Below are 22,080 nucleotides of genomic sequence, written 5' to 3'. Positions count from 1 at the left end.
ACAATTTAGATGCTTTAAAGAAATATTTTACATTCAATATAGGCTAATTAGCTCTGACACCATCTTAGTTTCTGTTACATCAGCATTTTAAGGAGTTTAAAAAGCTAACTGATCTTGCCTTGTTTGTCTCAAATCGTGTAAGCACCGGCTTTTCCTGCATGATGTGCTATAAAATACATTTACTGATGGAAACATCAAAAGAGCTTCCTTTTTTCATTTACTGCTTCACCCAGCAGTAAATATTCTCTCAAGACCGCAACTGCAGTTTAAAAAAAATGTATCCTAGATCTGCCAGATATCTAAACACTTTATGATAAATATATAACTACAAATCATTAAAAATACTTGGAATTTTACTATTTACTGTCTTTTTTATTATTAAGTTAAAAAAAACAGATTGTTTTATTAATTTGGGGGAAAAAATTATTGCTGCAGGCAGCAGTGATAGTATGTACTGTATAATGTAGTAAACAGCTTTAAATTTATGTAGATGTGACAGGATATTTGTATATTATATAATTTATATATTATATAGTTTAAATAATACCCAGCAGGTCTTACTGCTGGGTGGTGAGACCTATAAAGCTAAGTTAAGTAATTAACTTTAATTCTTAAAAAAACATTTTCTTTTAATGTCATATGAGCACTGGGTGTTAATCTACACTGATTTTTCTCCTGAAAACTGTTTATTTGGGTGAGTTAAGCACATTTGTTTATTTACAGTAAGCTTAGATTTCCACTTAGGCTGGAGAATTAGCATTAGCTGCTAACTGCTAGCACTAGCTGCCTGACAGCTTTAAACTGAGAAACCTTGAGTGCTCAGGTAAGGCAGGGTGATATTAGCTAGTGGTATTGCCCCTGGTAGCTTGTTTTAACACTGTAAACATGCAGACTACAGTCCGATATACTCTCCTCTGAATGGTAAAAGAGTTTGCACTGCGGTTAGCGGCTAATGCTAATAATGCTTAAACCTCAGTGCCGGAGAACGAAACTAAAACTCCTGTAAAACACTGTAAAATTCATAAATAAACCACACCAGATTATAAGACGCACTGATGATTTTTGGGAAAATTAAAGGATTTTAAGTATGCCTTATAGTGCGAAAAATATGTTACCAGTTTCTCCCCAAACTATAGATTATTACTACTTTAATTAACAAGTACTAATTAATTAACTAGCCTATAACGTAACCCAAAAAAATTACACTGAAGCAAAATTTAAGCACCCATAATACCCTGAATCATATCACTAAAAGTCACTGAATTTTATTTAATAGTATTTTTCTTCCAGTGCCCAATTAAAAATAGAAAATGCTAGCTTAAAAAACAGCACAGGCCATTACTGTAGCAGAACTGCATTCTCATTCTCTCTCACCTGTGGCAGCACGTCATCCGAGCTGCTGCTTCATCATCTCTGTTCCACACTACAGGAGTCATTAGTGTTATGGCAGTCATCAAAGTCCCGCTGGCGCTCACAAACCATGATCTCAGCATTTATAAGCTCTTTTAATACATTTCTTTAATCATCCTGAAAAAGGAGGCAGGGAATCAGCACCACTTGTGAGATTCGCAGTCTCTGGTTTGAGGTACATGCTTGGAAACACAATGCTACAGTGAAAAACAGCAAAGTGAGACAGATGAGGACACTGAGGGTACTCATGGAATGGTGTGTAGAGAGGCGATGGGACTAAATTTGAGTTTATTTAGTGCATGGTGCTCCATTGTACATGTTTTTTTCTTCAGTGATGAGACATGAGCTAAGCAAGGAGGGACAGATGTAAAACTCTGGATCTGTTTACACTAGCATAGAGGAAAGAAGTGTCACAATGAAAGAGGCAACACACTGAAAGAGCGGCAACACTTTAGCCTCTGTACAGAATACTATTTATACTATTAAAAAAGCATAAGGTTCGAAAATAGACATTTAAAACTGTACGTGCTGGATTCTTTACGTTGATCTTGGTTCATTTCAAGGGCAGTAGTCCATGCCACATAGATGCATTTGCCAAATAGAAATTCCCATTTATGGTGAAGATCTGTAACACTGCTGTCTCAAAACCTCATAAACCTCAGTCCATACCGACAAATATTGGCAGTCAATATGAGTAAATACATCACAATACAGCAAAAATGCTGAAAATGGCAGGAAATACTTCATAAGCAAATCATGCCTAGCACTGTTTGGTCACTTTACTCAGCAATTAACTCTGGTCACTAGACTCGTTTTCGAAGCTTTGTGGATTTGTGCAGTCTCAGCATGAGAACTCACTGCCCCCTTTGTTAGAAAAGTATAAATATGCTGAAAATGGAAGAGAGACAAAAAGCTGTCTCTACAATTCCCAGTAAAAAAGAATCAACTGTAGCTGGTGATTGGAAAGCTCTATTACTATCTAATACAAAAAACAGAGACTACATTTAACCTGCATGTAAAAAGGGCAGGTCATCTAAAATGCTGAATACACACACATAAGAGAGCTGAAAATAAATAGAAATAAAATAGAACATAGTTTCACTACACTGCTCAACCCCGTCCCTGACAAAGCCCCATTCCACTGTGACAAAAGGACTACAATGACAAAAACAAAGAGTAAACAATAATAATAATAATAATAATAAATGACAAAATAACTCACAAAATAATATTCAAATCTTTAAAAGAATGTTCTGTCCTGGCCCCTTCTGTAACTAAAATTAATTAATTATTTTCTTTACACAGAAACAAAAACAAAACGAAACATAAATAACATTCACATAGTAGGAACATAACACATGTAAAATACTGGTGTATGGGAGTTTACAACAAAATAAAACCAAAATCCATTTTTGATGACAAAAATACATCTGCTCTTGTCTTCTGCTATGTGAAGAACTCTTTAGAAAGAGTCCATAAAATCCACACCAACCTCCTGTGACTATAAGACCAAATCCTTTGAAAAGTATTTTTCATTTTTTAAACAAATTACATTAAAAACATTAACATCTTCAATTGCTTATTATTTAGAAAACATTTTTCATTAGTCAGTCATTTCAGATCTCTGCTTAGACATCAGAGAATAATGGTGTAAAACGGTGTAAAGGGGTGGTGGGAACTAGGTTGTGGTCGGAAGATGGTAACCTGTGTTCTTCTACCTGCTGGTTATAATGCTGCTGTTGGTTTAACGAGAGGGTCCAAACAGGCCGTTTTGGGGGCTCAGTTTGCAGTCCAGTGAGATGCTTGAGAGTCCGGGGCTGGAGTGGGGCAGTGAGGTGTTACGTTTTATGTGGATGTTTGTGGATCAGGTATAGCTTTCTACAGGAAAGGTGCATGTCTCTGAGGTAACTAGGTTGGCATGGTGGTCACACTGAGAGAAAGGAGAAACTGAGTAATTGGAGGAGGAGGAGGAGGGGCTGTCATCATGTTCATCTTCTTGATTTGCTCCAGCTTTACTCTGCCCCTGCAAATAAACAGCAGAATCAAAGCTGTCAGATACAAACTCAACAAAGCAAAAACAAAACAATGAAACTGAACAGCATTCTCAGATTCATTGAAAAGTAAACAGAGGAGAGGAGGCACTGTGAATATGTAATGATGGAAGCTGGAAGGTTAGAAATGAGGAAGCAATTCAAACTATAAAAAATGATAAAAAAGATGCATAGTCTTTCACTTTATTGTATGACTTTCAACATTAATGCATGCAGTTAATCTTAAAACTTTAACAACGTATTTTGTAGGGTCGCTGCACCGTTTTAAAAGTCAAATGTAAGACCTCAATAAATATAATTTAAGACCACCAAGAAAATAAAAGTTTTCCATTTGTTTTTGTTTTTTAATTTGTTGTATTGTGATGCAGAACAGAGCCAACATAACATGTTGTGTAAGCTGCATTATGTTAAACAACACACCAAACTGCATGTACGAACCATAAAGGATAATGAAAGAACACTTAAAAGAACAGTGAAAGCATGCTGTCCAGATTAGCTCTTTTATAGCTTCCTGCACATATGAAAAAAGAGGAAATAATGAATTAAATCGTAGTGATATTTATCATACTATTACTACTACTGCTAATAATAATAATAATAATAATGACAATAATACTGAAAAACATTAAAAGTATCTTCACTATTTATTATCAGGGTCCATTTATCATTATCTGATTTGACCATATCTTTAAAAGTGGTGCCTGATAACATAAAACCCCACAAAAACAAACTAACAATGCGTGCAGATTTTGGTTTGTACCCTGGGTAGGGTGGGATGCCCCAGCTTGAGAACCACAGTTGTAAAATGCAGCCTAAAATTATTTATTATAGTCTTAGTCAAGACATATTTTGACCTTCCAGTTAGCAAGATTACCGCTAAAGTTAGTATGTTAGCTAGCTCTTCGCTAACCTTAGTTCTCTCCCCGCTAACGTAGCTAACTCACTGCTAAAGTTAGTATGTTAGCTAGCTCTTCTCTAAGCTTAATTCTCTCCCTGCTAACGTAGCTAACTCACTGCTAAAGTTAGTATGTTAGCTAGCTCTTCTCTAAGCTTAGTTCTCTCCCCGCTAACTTAGCTAACTCACAGATAAAGTTAGTATGTTAGATAGCTTGCCGCTAACCTTAATTCTCTCCCCGCTAACCTAGCTAACTTACTGCTAAAATTAGTATGTTAGCAACCTTTCCGCTAATGTTAGCTAGCTCTCTAGTTAGCTGACTAGAATTAATATGGGCTGTCAACATTAAAGCGTTAGCGGATAAGTTAACCAGGAAACTTAAAAACTTTTTTCACACAAATTAATCACATAACAAAACTTACAGAGTCTGCTGATGCATTAGCAGTTTTATTTAGCAATACAACACAGCAACGCTTACTGTTGAGTTTAGATGCTAGATTAGTTTTTATTTATAAGGAACTTTATGCTTAGTTTATTCTTGTTTTTAAAGAAAGCATCAAAACTACCCTAAGATATTATATATATATATAAAAGGATCTCGCTGCCAGGTGTACAAAGATAAAAATGATGTGATGTGAAAGTGTAAAAATGATGTTTTGTTTAATACAATTATTTTTTTTTTGGCACCAAGATTGGCACCAACAAAGCTAAGTGTTTCTAACACTTTTTATTGTATTCATATTTACATACCCATTATCTAAAGCTTAAAAGAGTATGATTAATCATGATGAATCACAGAGTTCTATTGTGATTAATTTAATATTTTATTTAATCGATTGACACCACGACTTTACTGAAAATGACTATTTTGTCTAGGCAGAATACAAGATACAAAAAAAACAAAACAAAACAAAAATGAAGCACAAATGCTCAAAAACTTGAGGGATGTAAAAACCCACCACAGATTCAGCAGTAAGGCAGGGACGTGGCTTGGCACTGTTTGGAATGTCAGCATCAGAGGGATGGTGAACAATAATAAAAGCTCTACACATCCTGAGACTAAATGCTCTAAAGTAAACCGTGATTGAGAGTGGAAGTCGTCCAAAGCCTTGTCTGCGCAGACCTAAGCAGAGCTAGTCTCTCCTATTAACCCCGGGGAGCTCTCAGTGTATACATGCCACCCTGGCAGGGCACTAAGTGGCACCAGATACACCGTACCTCACACAGACGGCTCTATAATGGCACACACATGGCCTCAATAGCAACGATCTCTTGTTTATTCTGAAATATGTTACGTTAACCACATTAACACGGACCATGCAGCTTTATAGGAGAGTTATGGGAAGCATGGATATGTTTAAAACAGGACAGGACTGCAGCAGATTCAGAGAGATATGGGACACGTCTTAATTTCTCCACCTTTAATCAAGATTTACAAGCACACTATTTACGTTGGCCTGTTTGGTTCTCTGGAAAAAAAAAAGTTGTCTGCAGGATCGTGTTTTTCCGTGGTTTGATGATGATTTGCTCATCAAAACTCGGCCTGCTGTTTACCATTCAAGTACATTCTGCAATCTCTTTCTTCTCCCAGCAAGACAGCCCACAGTGTAGACAATTTTAGAATGAGCTGACTCTATAATGCGGAAAGTGTGAAAGATGATGATGTTTTCTGGTGAGGGTTAGATTTAGATACAACGCTTACAAAGGCCTGCGTGGTGTGAGAGATTAGACTGCAGGAAACAGGGAGGCTATAGGGGCTATGATTGATACAGATTTATAGCACTGCAGTTTAATCACTCTACCACAATCATTGCTAGCTCTGAAACTCTAGACTGAATCTAACTGTAGAAAAGACGCTTTGCTTTCAAACTCTCTGAGCAAAGAAAACTCTGAAATAATAAACATATATATATATTTTTTGTTGCAGGAATACAGCTCTGGGCAAAAATAAGAGACCACTTCAGTTTCTGAGGTTTTGCTATTTGTAGGTATATGTTAGTAAAATTTGCATTGTTGTTTTGTTCTATAAACTACAGACAACATCTCTCCCAAATTCCAAATAAAATGTCATTTAGAGCATTTATTTGCATATGCAGAGCTTTCAGATGTCAAATAATGCAAAGAAAACAAGTTCATATTCATAAAGAGTTCAGAAATCAATATTTGGTGGAATAACCCTGGTTTTTAATCACAGTTTTCATGCATCTTGGCATGTTCTCCTCCACCAGTCTTACACACTGCTTTTGGATAACTTTATGCCACTCCTGGTGGCTTGTGATCATCCATTTTCCTATTTATTGTATTCCAGAGGTTTTCAATTTGATAAAATCAAAGAAACTCATTTTTAAATGGTCTCTTATTTTTTTTCAAATACAGACAGTAAGGAGATGTGCTGATGTTTTTTTTTTCAAGCAATAAAAATGGCATGAAAGTTGTATTGCAACATGTTTACTGTTGTAAGTCAAATCATCAATCTGTATTTGTATTGTAATCTTATTGATAAATATTTTTTAATAGATCAAGGAATAAGAAGAAAAAAATGACGCTCATGCGCAATACTTCATGTGAAGTTTCAGTTTCAACATCTCAAGCATCACAGGAGCTATCAAGGAGTTCCAGTGGCTGCGGCTGGACTTATCACAGAGAATGTGTTGAAGCTTGCTGTAAAAAAGGAACACTACTCGGCCATGCTCACTTCTTCTGGTTGTGCTATAGGATCCTTTAGGCTTTTATTTTCCTTCAGTGCTGCACTGGCATCACATTTCCAAAGTATTCCAATAAAATCTGTGCCAGTTTTACTTGCTGTGTGAACACAGCTTAAATACACACTGTCCAGTTACATCATAAGCACTGCGCTGACACAAACACATGCATAAACAATCCTCACCTCTGTTTTTGGATAGATTTCACTCTGGGGTGATCTCGGTTTCCTGATGCACCACTACTTTAGTGACAGACATGTCAGGGTGCTGTTCCTTTGCTTCCTTTATGGCTTGGGCCAGAGCCTAGAGACCAAACAGAGAAAAAATTAGGCTTAATCAAACAGACAAAAACAAACAAATATAGCAAACGTATATCAATTACATTTGAAATAAATCAATTAAATTATTATTTTTTTAATGTGGTGTCTGTTTTTCATATAAATTATAATGTGATATTGGTTTTAGGTTTGTGTGGGTCACTTTTGTTTTGGGAAGTGTTACGGTTAGGGTTACAACATCGTCAACTGGCAGGCATAAATAAGATTACGTATAACTCAAAGCTAACTTACAAACTTAAAACCTCAAAATTAGCTTCATCAAAAATGGACTGATATTTAAAAAAGAAAAATCAGTTTACTTTATCATGGTCAATCTCTGTGTCACCAGTGATCACAATCCTCTTCTCAATTCGGGTCTCTGAGATCCCTCCTTTGACCGTCTAAAAAAGTGAAGGAGGAGGGAGGTGATCAAGGCAATACATTAATATATGCTTCCTCTCATTTTAGGATTCATGTGGTACAAAAAGAATATATCAAAAATTTCATAAGAAAAATTTGAATATATTAATTTTGACCAAACTCATGATTCCTATGGCTGCAAAGTCGTTTTTTTTCAGGTTAAAGGGACACGGTGCAATATTTTTAAGGTAAAAAGTGGTGAGCACCAGATACTGCATAGAGACCACCAGATCCCATGTGTTGAAAACAGTTTTTACCTGAAAACACACCATGCCCCTTTTTCCTGAGGAGAATACACATGTAACTGAGAGAGCAAGAACTGATAACATTGGCTAAAAATCCCTAAACTTCTAATCTGCTAAAATCTCAACATAATTATCTTAAGAAAATTAAAACGCTGCACTACTCCCTCTGCCTTGTAGATGGCACCAATAGGCCATTCATAATCATCGTCATTAACCCCATTGTCCACTGTTAAGAGGTGCTTATAGTACTATAATGAAAATGATTTGCTCCAAATAGTATATCCACATAATTACTCAAAAAGCTGTAGCCTCAGACATATTTCAGACATATTTCACCACTTTCCCCTAAACAATGACATATAATTAACTTGAAGAGGCTAAGTAAATGAATAAATAAATAAATATCTCAGGTAATTTTGTAGGTGCAGGAGTTTTGTATCTATACAGCTTTGAGCCAGCACCACAGCAAACTTAATATGGTTATTTTTAAATTCTTTATAATCTCAAAATTAAATAAAAATAATTTAATTGAATAAAATATTATTTAAGAACACTTTTACCTCAACAAATTCACAACGATAACTGAAAGAAATGAACAGCAGCTGAACATCAGCCTACAGCCATCATGTACCACCATATCATGTTTCAGGTACTCAGATATAAACCCAGTCCAGCTCTGAGCTGTGAAGCAGCAGAACTGAGTGATGGACTGCTGCTGAATATCTTTGGGATGAGGAGCTGGAGCCGAGTTTGGGTCTCAGAATGAATCATCCAAAATGATTTACTACTGTAAATTAATCTGCAAATATGGGATTGCCCAAGGTTTGAGCTACATACCTTACAGCCCAAGGTAAACTAAGCCTAACTGTTGTTGCTGTGTGTAAATGTGATGTGGGTTGGAGGGATGGAGCTGCTTACCTTAGTGATCTGAGTGGTGGTGGTGGTGCTTACAGTCTCGGATGTAATGGTCTGCGCACTGAGGAGCATCCCCTCCTTTTCTGCCACAGCATCAGGCTAGAAAAGACACAGCGATACTGTAAAATACCCGTGCTGAATATATTAACATAAACATTAAAAATACAATAAGAAATGTAATAAATACACAAAATATAAACAATAAAAACCTTCAATACTGTGCAACTGCAATCTCAAAAACAAACAGGCGTGTCACAATAACTTTTTGTCTGGACGATATACTGTACATTGTCCCAAAATAATTGTGATAAAAAATATTAATGTCATTTTAAAACCATTTAAACCAATTATTTAGGATATTTAGACACTGGAATTGGAAAATACAAATTTTTAAATATCCTAAATACACTGAACAAAAAATATAAATACAAACTTTTGGTTTTGCTCCCATTTTTTAATGAGCTGGTCCTGGGCTGGTGTGGTTACACGTGTTCTGCTGTTGTGAGGCCGGTTGGATTTACTACAAAATTCTCTGAAACGCCTTCGGAGACAGCTTATAGTGGAGAAATCATAATCACTGTGTCTAATCAGCATCTTGATATGCCACACCTGTGACTGGTGGATGGTTTATCTCAGCATAGGAGTAGAATCTGTGCGTAACACAGATTTAGACCCAATTGTGAACAAAATATGAGAGAAAAAGGCCTTATATAGGAAAAAGCAGTGCATGAAAAATTGGAGCAAAACCAAAAGTATTGCGTTTATATTTTTGTTCAGTGTAAATTAAACATAAATAAAGTCAAACCACTGTGTTAAATAAAGTTGACATACCGGCTCATTCACGTTAACGGGTTCTCCTTGCTAAGAAAAACATAATGGGCAATATTGAGGTCAGCAAAAATGATTGAGGTCACGTCCATATATTACAAGTTAAATAGATAACATAATTATCGTGACAGGCCTACAAACAAACAAACAAACAAACAAGCAAGCAAAGCAATTGAGGGGAAAAGGAAAAGAAAAGAAAGAAAAGTTGGTCTTACCTGAGCAGATTCATAGGTAATGGTCTTGGTCTCAGTGTGGACTATGGGGACCTCCTTGTTGGCGACTTCACCACGCAGGGAGTTGGTGACGTCAGAAATGGTGATTGTATGCGTCTTCACTACAGGAGACTGTGAGGGAAATGAACAGAAGAACAGTGAGAGGACAGCCTCAGTTCTCATGTAAGGTATAGTTAGCCTGTATTATAAATTACTTCCTATTCATTGTGTGTCAGCATCAATATAACAGGTCTTTTGTGATGCAACAAATTTGTTTAACTTTTATACAATCACTGTGTAACATTATATTTTGCTAGATTTACTCTGAATTAACACATTATTACAAATAAACAGTAATGTAAAAGTGATGTGGCAGATGTGTGTGTTTTTTTTGCAGTGTTCTCAGTGCTGCCTGAATTAGCTGAATAATTTTATAATACTTTACAATAAGAGTGCATTAATTAACAGTACTTAGAACGGAATGTACCAACTAATTATTAATTAACACTAGTTAAGACATTATTAATCATTAAATTTGTATTTACAAATTTCTTAAGCATGTAAGTTAAATAATTTTTAAGTATGTTAAAAGTAATAATGTCTTAAATAGTGTCAATTAATAATTAGTTAGGGCATTAATTAACCACTTAACAATGTTAATTTCTGTTTCTTAAAGTTTAAAGTGCTTTCATTATTTAGATATTCCAATTATTTATTTGGCAATTCTCATAAAATTTATTCATAAGTGCTTTTATTATTTAGATATTTTACTGATTTATTTAGCAATTTTCATACATTTTCTTAAAGCTTTAAATTGCTCTTATTATTTAGATATATTTATATAGCAATTTTCATTATTTTTTCCTTCATTCAAACATTTTAATGGCTTTTATTTTTTAGATTTTTATTTTTATTAATTTTACTTAGTATTTTTTTCCCATATTTAGCTGAGGTAAAGCTTAAGTCATCCACCCTGTCGTAGTAAAATATAACAGTAAAAAAATATTTTTAGGAAATCTAAATGTATATTGGACACAGAACAAGCTCATCATGAACAATAAAAAAAAAATGAGGTCAATAAAAATTTCATGAAATGTGCTAAAAGTGCATGTTCTGCATTATAAATAAAAAATAAATAAGTGAATTTAAAGTGAAAAAAGTGGAAAAAAAAATCTAAACTCTTATAAATATGATTATTACTCAAAACAATAAAAACAATCTTTAGTCATTCTTTTAAAAGTTTTCAGTATTCAGATGATGACCCTTACATAAATGCATGAATTAGTTGTGTAAAAAAGAAACAAAACTAGATCAGTCTCATCATCTTTCTGCCTTAACCAAAAGAAGGCTAATTAAACACAGAACCACAGACAGAACCGTTGCAACCATCTAATATCTATTTCATCATTATTTTAGTGCAATCTTTTACATCTTAAAACTGATGAAAGGATGGACAATTTATTACACAGTAACTTTCCATAATACAGTGACTTTTAACTTCTAGAGTTATGCTAATTAATATAAACACAACTATCTTATTTTAATAATAAACAACAACTACGGATCATTGTTACATCGTGTGAAATTAAATCCCAATGGAGCAACCATATCAGCTAAAGCACATCACATATTCTCACACACTTACTTAGTCATTCCCTCTCTCAAACACACACACACACACACACACACACACACACACACACACTGAGAAGTGTCTTACGCAACACACCAATCTGTCTGGGGCAGGAGAAAGAAGCATGAATATTTTCCCAATAATATTTGTTATAATACATTTGAAGGAAAAAAATCTTCCACCATTCCAAATTCACACAACCAAGCAAAGAAAACCAAAGGAAAGAAAAGAGTACAAAAAAGAAAATATATCTTTTAAATGTGTTTTTCACAGTGAATACAGTACATTGAATCCTCTAAGTCATCCAATCATATAGTCCAGGGAACAGAGACTTGAGCAGATATTTATCAGTACTGTCTTAGCAAGAGGAATACTAAATATTACATTTAAAAATCTGTGAATTTGATTCTGCTCTTCTAATGATGAGCTCTAATTGACCAATCAGTTACCAGACAAGTACAACAACAGAGAAAAATAAAACCAAGATATCAATATAGATCATGTAATTGGGGAATTGGGTCTTTTTTAGGTTCTGTTAACCTTGCATGCATGTAACTAAAGACAATTTTCAATATGAACTATTAATACTATTAAAGTTGAAATAACTGATTATTAACTAATATATATCTTAATTAACTGAACAAAGACACCCTATTTACTGGATATATAAAACTTATAAAACACCTGGATCTGTGTCTAAGAGTGTCCTTCCCAATAAGCAGATTTCAGATAGTTCAAACCAATGACTACATAGAAGCATAGAGAGCATAATGTCTTTTAAAATTGAAGCCGCCACAGGTCTTGCGTCTCTGCTGGCTGGTTGCAGTATGATGTGTGGCTCTGCCCATTCCTGCTTTCCTTTATTCCCCTCTAAATGGTCTTTAATTTTTTTCTAAATCAGATTGTCGTGATTTTCCACAGTAAGGCACACTTAAATTTCTTTAATTTTCCCCAAAATCGTCAGTGAATTTTTATAATCTGGTGCATCTTATGTATGAATTTTACCAGTCAGGTTGTAAAGAGCAGTAAAGCAACACCGCTGAAGCACAGCGTACGTTCTTTAGCACTGGGGCTGGAGTAGCATTATAATTAGCTGCTAACCGTTATTTCCCCATTCAGAGGTGAGTATTATCGGCCTTTAGTCTGCTCCTAACCCCAGCTAGCACTTGCCGGTGTTAAATCAACAATGATAGTAATAAATTCACACTCAAGAATTCTTTTTTGACACTTTCAATGTTAATTTAACACCATCACAAATGTTCAGCCAGAGCCCGATTTAAGTAAGTTGGTCTATTTTTTTAGTAAGTTAAATTACATTGTTACATAAGTTACATTTCCTCCCATTTTCTCCCAATTTAGCAAGGCCAATTGTCCCACCCATTCAACTGCTAGTCAGCGGCTTATCCTCCACCCCACCCAGTGGTGCCACAACACCAGGAGGAGGGTGAAGACTAGTACATGCCTCCTCCGATACATGTGAAGTCAGCCACCGCCTCTTTTCGACCTGATGCGGTTCTGATACATCAGCTCACAGATGCCTTGTGCTGATCAACATCACCCTAGGAGTGATGAGGTAATGAACAGCACCTACCCACCCAGAGAGAGCAAGGCCAATTGTGCTCTCTCAGGGCTCTGGCAGCTGATGGCAAGCTGCATGATAGGGATTTGAACCAGGGATCTACTGATCATAGTGGCACTGCTGGACCACTCGGAGCCCCCAACAACTGAACATTTTAACTACAAATTTGAGTTGTGGTTGCGCATTCCCTATTCAAAAAGACATGTTTATGCTCACTTGTTGTGCATACGTAAGATGCCTGCGTATGGGAAATTCTGAGGTGTGCAGTGACTGACTGGCGTGTGAAGCTTTTAATTTTCATTACGCAGAAAGGTGCGGCTTTCAGGAGCTGATATTTGTGCACAGTGCAGGCCAGAGCTGTGTGATTATAACATTTGTCACAACTTGTGTGATTTTGTTACTTTGCTATATTGTGATTAAAAAAAAAAAAAAACAGCATAAAAAAGTCACAGAATTGGGCAGATTCAGCAACAGGCAGACATTTCAACACAGTGGAAGGGAATGAAACCACAACGTCCATGCTCTATGCAGTCATTGGTTCAAACTGAGAGTTCGAACTGCCCCTCATTAAAGGCCACTAATCGTTCATGAGCTTCCCTGCACCTTTTCATTTTGTTGCCTCTTCTTTAAGGAGACTGGCTGCTGATTGTTACCTCACGCAAATGAAAATTTAATTTAGCAAAGGCTACAGCGTACCATCAGTGGTAGCTCAGTGCTTAGATGGAAGACTTTGTCATTAGCTTCACCACGGTAAGTCCGTGGACTTGCTAAAGTACACAATGCCCTACTGCAACAATGCAGAATTCCAGTTAATGCCAGAAGAAAGAGTTCTTGGGAACAGAAAGGGAGAATTCCATAAATCACCGAAAGTGGAGCATTGTTCTGTTTCAAACACCACCTGATATGCTGTCCTGCTCTGGACTAACAGAATATAAACATGCTCTAGAATGCATGAACCTGGCTTCAGTACAGATATGTCCCTAGCTTGGCCAATATGCTGGCATTAGACTAAAGATTTATGGAAGCTGTGTGTGTAGTGCTGCAGCTTCTGAGAGGTTGTCCTGGTGTCCAGAAACAAACAGAGAAACACACAGAGGTCAGTGGAACAGACTTCTACTGAAAAATATCTAGCACCATTACGGTCTAGCTGCTAACTAGGGTTGATTAATGCAGACTGAGGGCATTTTTATACAGACCTAAAATGGTCTGGACCTTCAGACTTTTTAGTTTGGTTTGAATCAGCTGAACATTTTTTAAATGGTTTAGAATTTAATTACAGGACCAATTACTGGAAGATGAGACTAAAGTTTAAAGTTTTAAAGAGATTAAAGTTACCAACTAAACAACAGAAGAAGAGAAAGAGACCAGTGTTGTACTGAAATCAAACTCCCCTTCTCATGCACATGCTCGTCAAAAAGCAGTATGGGTGCAAGTGGATTGTATTCTCTGTAACTTTAGATTAATCCTTATTTAAAAACAAATCAAATTAATCCAAAGATAACTTATTACACTCATTCTGCTGCGTGACCACTGGTGGTTCTATGGGCGGGGCCACAGGAGCAATGGCCCCAGCTAAAATCTGATGGCCTCCCTAAAGTGCCCCTGTCCAGTCACTCATTTTTGTCTATATTTAGTAAAATGCAATTAAAACTGGTAAGGAGATTTTTATGGAGATAATTTTCTACCAAAGGTTTTACACAAAAATATAAAAATCTGCAATCAATCCACAAAATTTACACAAACATTAAAGACAGCAAAGATCCATGCTCAAATAATTTTTGTATATTTTGCACTATAAGGTGCACTTAAAACCCTTTAATTTTCCCAAAAATCGACAGTAATAATTCGGTGCACCTTATGTATGAATTATACGAGTCAGGTTGTAAGGAGCAGTGAAGCCAGCGTTATAAAGGAGTTTCTCTTTAGCATCTCTGGAGCAGTATTAGCATTAGCCGCTAACCACAGCGCTAGCTCTTTTGCCATTCAGAGGTGAGTATATCAGACTGTAGACTGCGTGTTTACCGTGTTAAAACAAGCTACGTGGGACGAACCGCTAGCGTCCTGGGTTACCGGAGCACTCAGGGTTTCTCAGTGTAGCTCTGTTGGCCGGCATTTATTAGCCCTAAGCACTGCTTACCGCGGTTAACACTGCTGCTAACCACAGCAAGCGCTAAGATACTGGAAATCTAAGCTTACTGTTAAAAAACAGAAGTGTTCAGGAGAGAAATCTGTGTAGATTAACATCCAGCGCTCATATTATGATTATTTTTAAGTACAGTTTTGTTTACTTGAATTAGGAGGGAAACATGGTGACACCATTGTTCCTTACTGTTGCTTAAAATGCATTTTATTATCTAGTGCGCCTTATAGTCTGTAAAATACGATAACTGTAAAGAATAATAATGTAATCACGTACATTTGTTTTTGTTTTAATATGTAATCTACACTTGTTTCTTTTTGATTCTTAAATTTTTCAGTGCAGATTTTATTTTTTGTGTAAAACTTTTGGCTCCATTGATTTTACTGTTTACGATTTTGTACACAAAGTGTTTAAACATGGTGTGACTGCTGAGATAATACTTGGCCCCTTGCTCAGAAAAATCCTAGATCTTCTACTGTGCGTGACACCAATGCACATGAAGGGGGTTGGATTCGCTCAGGGGGAAATATTTGGAACACCTGGAAAGAAAACTTGTCCAACTGAAAATATTTTCCTATCCAATTAAACACAGCTGCTCACCAAACTGCAGTGTCAAACCAAAACAAACTGGACCAAATGTATACAATATAGCACATCAACCATGATACAGACTCTGGTCTGGACTTTTAGGTGAGAAAACACCCTTAAACAGATGCAAATGAAAAACCAATATGGCCTAGAGTTGTTGCCAAATTAAACCATATTTAGGGCACACAAAAAATGGAAAAAACAGTTTGTAGTAGCACTGGCAAAGAAGCAGTCTTTAAAAGTGTCATGATGTCCTTTGAAAGTAGTCTTTAGTCACAAACGCCCCTCTCCTGATCAACTCTGTTCAACGAGTCTAGCTTGATCATCCGAGTCATCCAGAGACAAAAACTTGAAAAATAAAACAGTCTTTATAGGCAAGTCTGTCCCTCGGTGGCTATCTTTGCAATATCTTCAGGCAGGTATCTCCAGTCATATGAGACAAGTCTCCCATCTCTTAGAATGGAGAGAAACCAAAATACTGAAAACTGAAGGTCAAGTTTCTGTATCCATGACATAATATATTTTAATTCACTGATAAAATCCGATTAAAAACCTCAAAAACTGTTTGTTGAGTTTGGCTCAATAATCCATAAAAAAGAAGAGCAGAAATTTACTTTACTTTGCGCTCAACATAAGCTGCAGGCTGATTGGCTCTTGTTGCTGAAGGGCGGGACATCATCTGTAAACAGATGCCATAATGAGCACTATGAGATCTCCTTATGAGACCTGAGTCATTCTTCATTGATAACGTCTCTTTTGCAACAGAATTCGCAGAATCAATCCAGAATGCCAGAATGCTACAGCAGTAAACAGAAACTCCCAGCACTTCCCCACGCTCTCTCTTTCTCTTCTTCACTTCTGGATCAGAGAAAGATGAGCCACCACACCGTGAGGAGCATCAGCAGAAGACTGCTGAGGAGGACAGAGATACGCAGCTGTCTCAGTGGCCTGGACAGCAAGCGGTATGTATTCATCACACTCTTCTCCTCCGCTCCCACAGAAATGCTGACTTTTAGAGTCCATTCCTGACCTTCTTCTTCCTTATCACTTTCATCATCCTCCTCATCATCTTCTCCCTCCTCCTCCTCCTCCTCCTCCTCTTCCTCTTCCTTCACATTGCGCAGCAGGGGTGGTTCTCCGCATTCGGGAGCCCACCTGATTCTTACCTGCTTTTTGGGGCGCATACCCATGGCACGCCTCCAGTACTGCATACAGCAACAGGGGACCAAGAGAGACAGAGAACAATGAACAGGCATGAGGAAGGGGGAGGTGAATGACGAACATGGAGGGAATGGAGGAGATGAGAAGAAAGGAGAGGGGAGGGCCTGACCAATATGGAAAAATATATATTGATTTATGAAGTTAAAAATTGTTAAAAATTAAATAATGATATTTTTATTTGCAATGCTTCTAGGAAACTGCATCAGTAGTGACTGATAAAGCCATTGGAGATTATTGCAAATAAATTTTAGACTGTGAATTAGTGGTTGTATGATTAGGAATTTGAACTAGTCAACTAGTTATTTACAAAAATTGACTAGAGGTTACCTCCATAGCAATTTTTTTTTTTGGTAAGTGCTGTTTAATGCCGACTTACTACAGCAACAAATGCATCAACAAATGAGTCCACTAGCACTCTTCATAAACGCATTCTAACGTGCCGAATCTTTCCAATTGCCGCATGTCTGTGATGTTTTTGAATTCAAATGAAGCAACAGAATGGGACTCCGAGTGGTCCAGCAGGCTAAGCACTGCCACTATGATCAGTTCGAATCTCAGTAATACAGCTTGCCATCAGCCGCCAGGGCTCTCCCAGGTGACCCGACCACGGCCCCATAGTGAAAGAGGTTCATAAATCAGTAGTTAATGAGACATTTTATCTCTTTGAAAATACACACTTTTATAAAAGCCTGATCGTACTTGTGTGTAGCTTCCCAGCTAACAATTTTTGGTTAGTAGAACGTTTTGTGATCATTATAATTAATACTTTTATAACATTTTTTTTTCTAATATTTTGGTAACATCACTGTACCGTCACTTGTGTCAGTGTTTTAAATTTTAGTTTTGGGAATGTTACTTTTAACGTTTCCATGATGTTAGTATTCCCCTAGCTGGGAATGTTCTAATAACGTTGTAACCAACATTACAAACGTTGTTTAATAACCAACCATTAATATGTCCCTTTTTTTGTAACGCTTCTGGAACATTATTCCTGTAATGCTAAGGGCTAACCTAACTGGGACGTTTTCTGTTAGCTCAAAAATTGCTTTTTTATTCCACGGCAGTAAATTGACTAGAAGAGGTCCTGCACAATTCGTTGATTAGTCTGTTTATTTAGAATTTTATAAATTATGGATACTATGGTTTATACATACTCAATTTTGTTGTGGGCCAAGTCACACATCAGAATAAAATTCTAACTGTCAGTCCTGTCGCTGACTGTCTGCCTGTCCTGGACTCTAGCTCTAAAGACTACATTTCCCAGTGTGCACCTGTGCTCTACCCTCCGGATCCCGTGACTGTTCCAATTGCCAATTCCTGTTTCCCCTTGTATAAATACCCCTCTGTTTCTGTTACTTGTTGTTAAGTATTGAACCTATGTTCATAGCTCTTCTACCCTATGTTTCTATTGTTGCCGACCTGTTTTTCCGTTTTGACCTCTCTTTAGCCTAGCCCCTTGTTTTATTAGCTTCACTTGGTGTGTAGAATCTGCTTTGTTTATTGTCTGTTTCTTTACCTTGCCCTCTTGCTCTGTTTTGGACCTCCTGTGTATGACCTCTTGCCTGTTTTCTCTGGTAAGTTGTTTACTGCGGCTCTATTTACCATGCCTGTCCCAGGTAACTCTTGTAATTTTTACCTTTTTGTGAATAAATTTTACATTAAGTACCTGTGCATGTCTAGGTCTCGTCTGGCCCGCGTCACACTAACACCATAATGTCCCTTAGACATCCAAGTCTAGCCGAGTGTCACAGTTCTAACAATCATCTGATAAGCTAATAAATCCCTCTAAACATGTCTAAAACCTTAAAAGATGTGTTTTGTGTTAATGAACGTGACCGGCGGATCCCAAAAGTATATAAAATATAGTAAATAATAGAATGTTTTGGTCACTTTATTTGACAGGTACTGTTCCTTGATTCTTGTCTCCTTACATATAAGATTTGTCTGTTCATAGAAATATAAAACATGGCAGTTTTTATATAAATCTGTGATAAATCAGCAGGACATCAGTATCAGCTGATTATTAGATTATATATAGAGAAGACAAAAGAAAGGAGAAGTGGAAAGGCCTCTGACTGTTGACTAAAACGTATAAGTGTAGGTGGCAGTTAGGAGACCATAATGGGCTAAACCAGGCTGGACCCTTTGAAGCAGTGGTGGTGGAACAGGGAGGGGTTTTATGGAATTTTGGGACACAATACTAGAACACTAGTGCAAACCCACAGGAAGTGGAACATCTGTCCGTGAGGGAAAGAAATGCCAATAAACCCTGCAGGCTTTGGTTTGGCCAGACCACTGACTGTGGCACATTCACTGCTTTACTACAGTAGTTTAGGTGCCACAGCTGTGCTTTTGAGGATAACTGTTTATCCAGGTCTGTGTCTTGCTTATTTCCTGGTATATGCTATTTCTTACTCTTGCTCATAGACTGTATATAAAGATGGACGCCGTGTCGCCGTTCCCCTTCATTCAATGAAAATGAAGCCAAAATCTTCTGCCATTTTGGCGATTCAGAGACCAGAGTCTGCGCAGTAGAGACCAGAGGAGGGAGAAAGGCTGTGGAGAGACCGCCTACTCATTTAAATAACCCCGCCCCTGAGGGCTGCCTCGCGGTCACAGACTGCAGAGTGGGGCGGAGCGGAGCTGACGGTCTGTTATTGGTCCCGCCCATAAGCAGCCCTTTTACCATAACCACACCTTTTCTGAATAGAGCCGAATAAAGTTTTAAAAACCGAATTCTGTGGGGATATAAAAATTTGACAATATAAGCAGAGGTTACACTAGCTGTTGCATTTAAATAAAGGAGGTAGAATTACAGTATATTAGAAAAAAATGTGATTGAGAGTTGTCTGTTTTGCCATTGAAACCTATGGGGATGGGTGGAGTTACACAGCTTTCTGCAGCCGAACAGCAGGGGGCGCCCGACCTGTGGTGGCTTCACTTTTAAGAGATGATGCTCTGTCCAGCTATATACAGTCTATGCTCTTGCTTAATTCCTAGTATATGCTAGCTATATTAAAAAGGCCAAAAAAGTTCTTCCCATTACGAGAATATGAGAACCATCTATTGTTCCACCATGTTAAAGAAAGCAGAAAAATTCAGACGATAATATATCATTTACGGGAAATAAATGTATGGAAATTGTGTATGCACTGATGAGTAAAGTTAGATCTCATCTGGACACACTGGACATTTTTCTGAAAATATTCTTTGGGGTTCAAGAGTAAAAATGGCTTTATTATTGTTTAATAAATTATGTTGTGTAAGACAATGTATATTTAGGAGTTAAAGAACATTGCATTTTATATTTGATTAGCTAGCAGCTGTGTTTACTCTTAAAATATTTCGCAATAATAATAATAATTAGTCAAACTTTTATTAATTGTAAAACATTTGTGTGTGTTAAGGTTGGAAAATGTATACGGTCCAACAATCTGTAAAACAAACAATTTTCGTTTGTATCATTTTATCAGATTTTTAAAGCATGTGCTACAACTAGACCCTCTTTCTAGCTTCCTAGATGTTAACTAACATTGTTGTATATAACAACTGTTAAACACTAGGGACCCTATTTTAGTTTGAATTAGGGCGTGTGAGTGTGTCCTTACTATTGTAACGACGGGAAAAGTACACTTTGTGTGGCTCTAAACAAAAAAAAAAAGCATGTGTTTTGGGCATTATGTCAAATAAACAAGTCAACGTGTCCCTTGTCACTCCCTTTAAGAGCAAGGTGCGCTTATGCGAGTCACGCTGTAAAGCAATGTTATTTTATTGTGTATTCACTTTATTTTCAATGTAAAATTTGTCTTTAATAAGTGGAGGCGTACGTGTGAGCACAGCGCACCTGCATAGCCAAGAAAACAATGAACTTCTGACAACTGACTGTAGTATTAGTTTCAATCAGTCAGTGGAGCACCTGCGTTTTTTTGAGGCCAAGATAGCAATACACCAAAAATTTACCTGAAGACACCTCACTTCCAGACCAACACACCCATAGGCATAGATATATATATATAAACTCTGTTGCGATTTAAATGACGCAGATGCAAGGTGTGAAAACAGACTGTTGACAGGGAGTAAGATAGCAATGAGCATCATGACGCGCGCTGCGCAGGGTGTAAGATAGGGCCCTAGGATTATATATAAATAATAATCTTTCTGAAATTGTATTTACGTGGAATGTGGAACTATGCACATATCGCAATCAGGTCAACTGAATTAATAATTTTTTTTTTTTTCAGAATGTGTCTTCTGCATCTGCAGGGCATCAAGTCTGAGACTGGTACATGGTGAAATAAGCCTCTGCTGATGACGGTCGTGAAGGCCGAGGGTGAGACGCTCTCTGGGTGTAACTGCCCACCCCAGTGACTGGAGGGTGGAATTGAGGTGGACTTGGGGATACAGAGGGGGGAAGGTGAATAGGATACGACTGAGAGCCTGGACAAATCTTCTTCAAAATGAGAAAGAGGGAGAAGAGGATGAAAGAAAGGACAGAACAGATGAAGATAGTGGAAGAGGAAGGAAGGGAAGGGACCAAGAAAACACAAAACAAATAGCCAGAAACAGCCAGTGACAGAGAAACAGGAGGGAGACAGGGGAGAGGACAATGACATGGAGAGGAGGACGAGTCAGTTTACAGTCTTTGGCTGATTTTGTTAACTTTTTTCTACGTCTTTATTCGCTCCTTTTTTTTATTCTTACGTACATCTACCAACAAACAGTCATGCAGCTTGAGTATGCGATGTGAACTGAGCCATGCGAGTGGCAGATCAAAGCACAGGGACGAAGCCATTAGCAGCCATTCAGTGAGCAGTGGGCAGCAGTAGAGCGGGTGGGGTATGTTTTTTTTTTTTTTTTTTGTACCAGGTGGAAGAGTGCACGGCACGCCGAGGACAGCCCCTGCTCAAACTCTGCCACGGCCATA

At 37.2% G+C, this 22,080-nt stretch overlaps 1 protein-coding gene across 16 annotated transcripts in view; it reads right to left on the bottom strand.

Annotated features, from left to right (window-relative positions):
- Positions 1 to 1,681: 1,681 nt before the first annotated feature.
- The window catches only part of epb41a (erythrocyte membrane protein band 4.1a), an 82,523-nt gene continuing 62,124 nt past the window's right edge, over positions 1,682 to 22,080 (bottom strand). For 11 of the 16 annotated variants that reach the window (XM_007253028.4, XM_007253025.4, XM_049476177.1 and 8 more), the window contains 6 exons: positions 9,999 to 10,127; positions 9,787 to 9,816; positions 8,959 to 9,054; positions 7,696 to 7,776; positions 7,244 to 7,361; positions 1,682 to 3,433 (listed from right to left, as the gene is read on the bottom strand). In XM_007253028.4, the coding sequence (XP_007253090.3) occupies positions 7,263 to 7,361; positions 7,696 to 7,776; positions 8,959 to 9,054; positions 9,787 to 9,816; positions 9,999 to 10,127 (435 nt within the window). In that variant the 3' untranslated portion in view covers positions 1,682 to 3,433; positions 7,244 to 7,262. Of the gene's footprint in view, positions 3,434 to 7,243; positions 7,362 to 7,695; positions 7,777 to 8,958; positions 9,055 to 9,786; positions 9,817 to 9,998; positions 10,128 to 11,860; positions 21,607 to 22,080 lie in introns of those variants that run through there. The other 5 variants (XM_022682968.2, XM_049476173.1, XM_049476178.1 and 2 more) reach the window with 4 other exon arrangements.

This window comes from Astyanax mexicanus, chromosome 3, assembly GCF_023375975.1.
Source record: "Astyanax mexicanus isolate ESR-SI-001 chromosome 3, AstMex3_surface, whole genome shotgun sequence".
NCBI lineage: Eukaryota > Metazoa > Chordata > Actinopteri > Characiformes > Acestrorhamphidae > Astyanax > Astyanax mexicanus.
The sequence above is the reverse complement of the archived record's forward strand: the minus strand, read 5'-3'. Positions and strand labels throughout refer to the sequence as shown.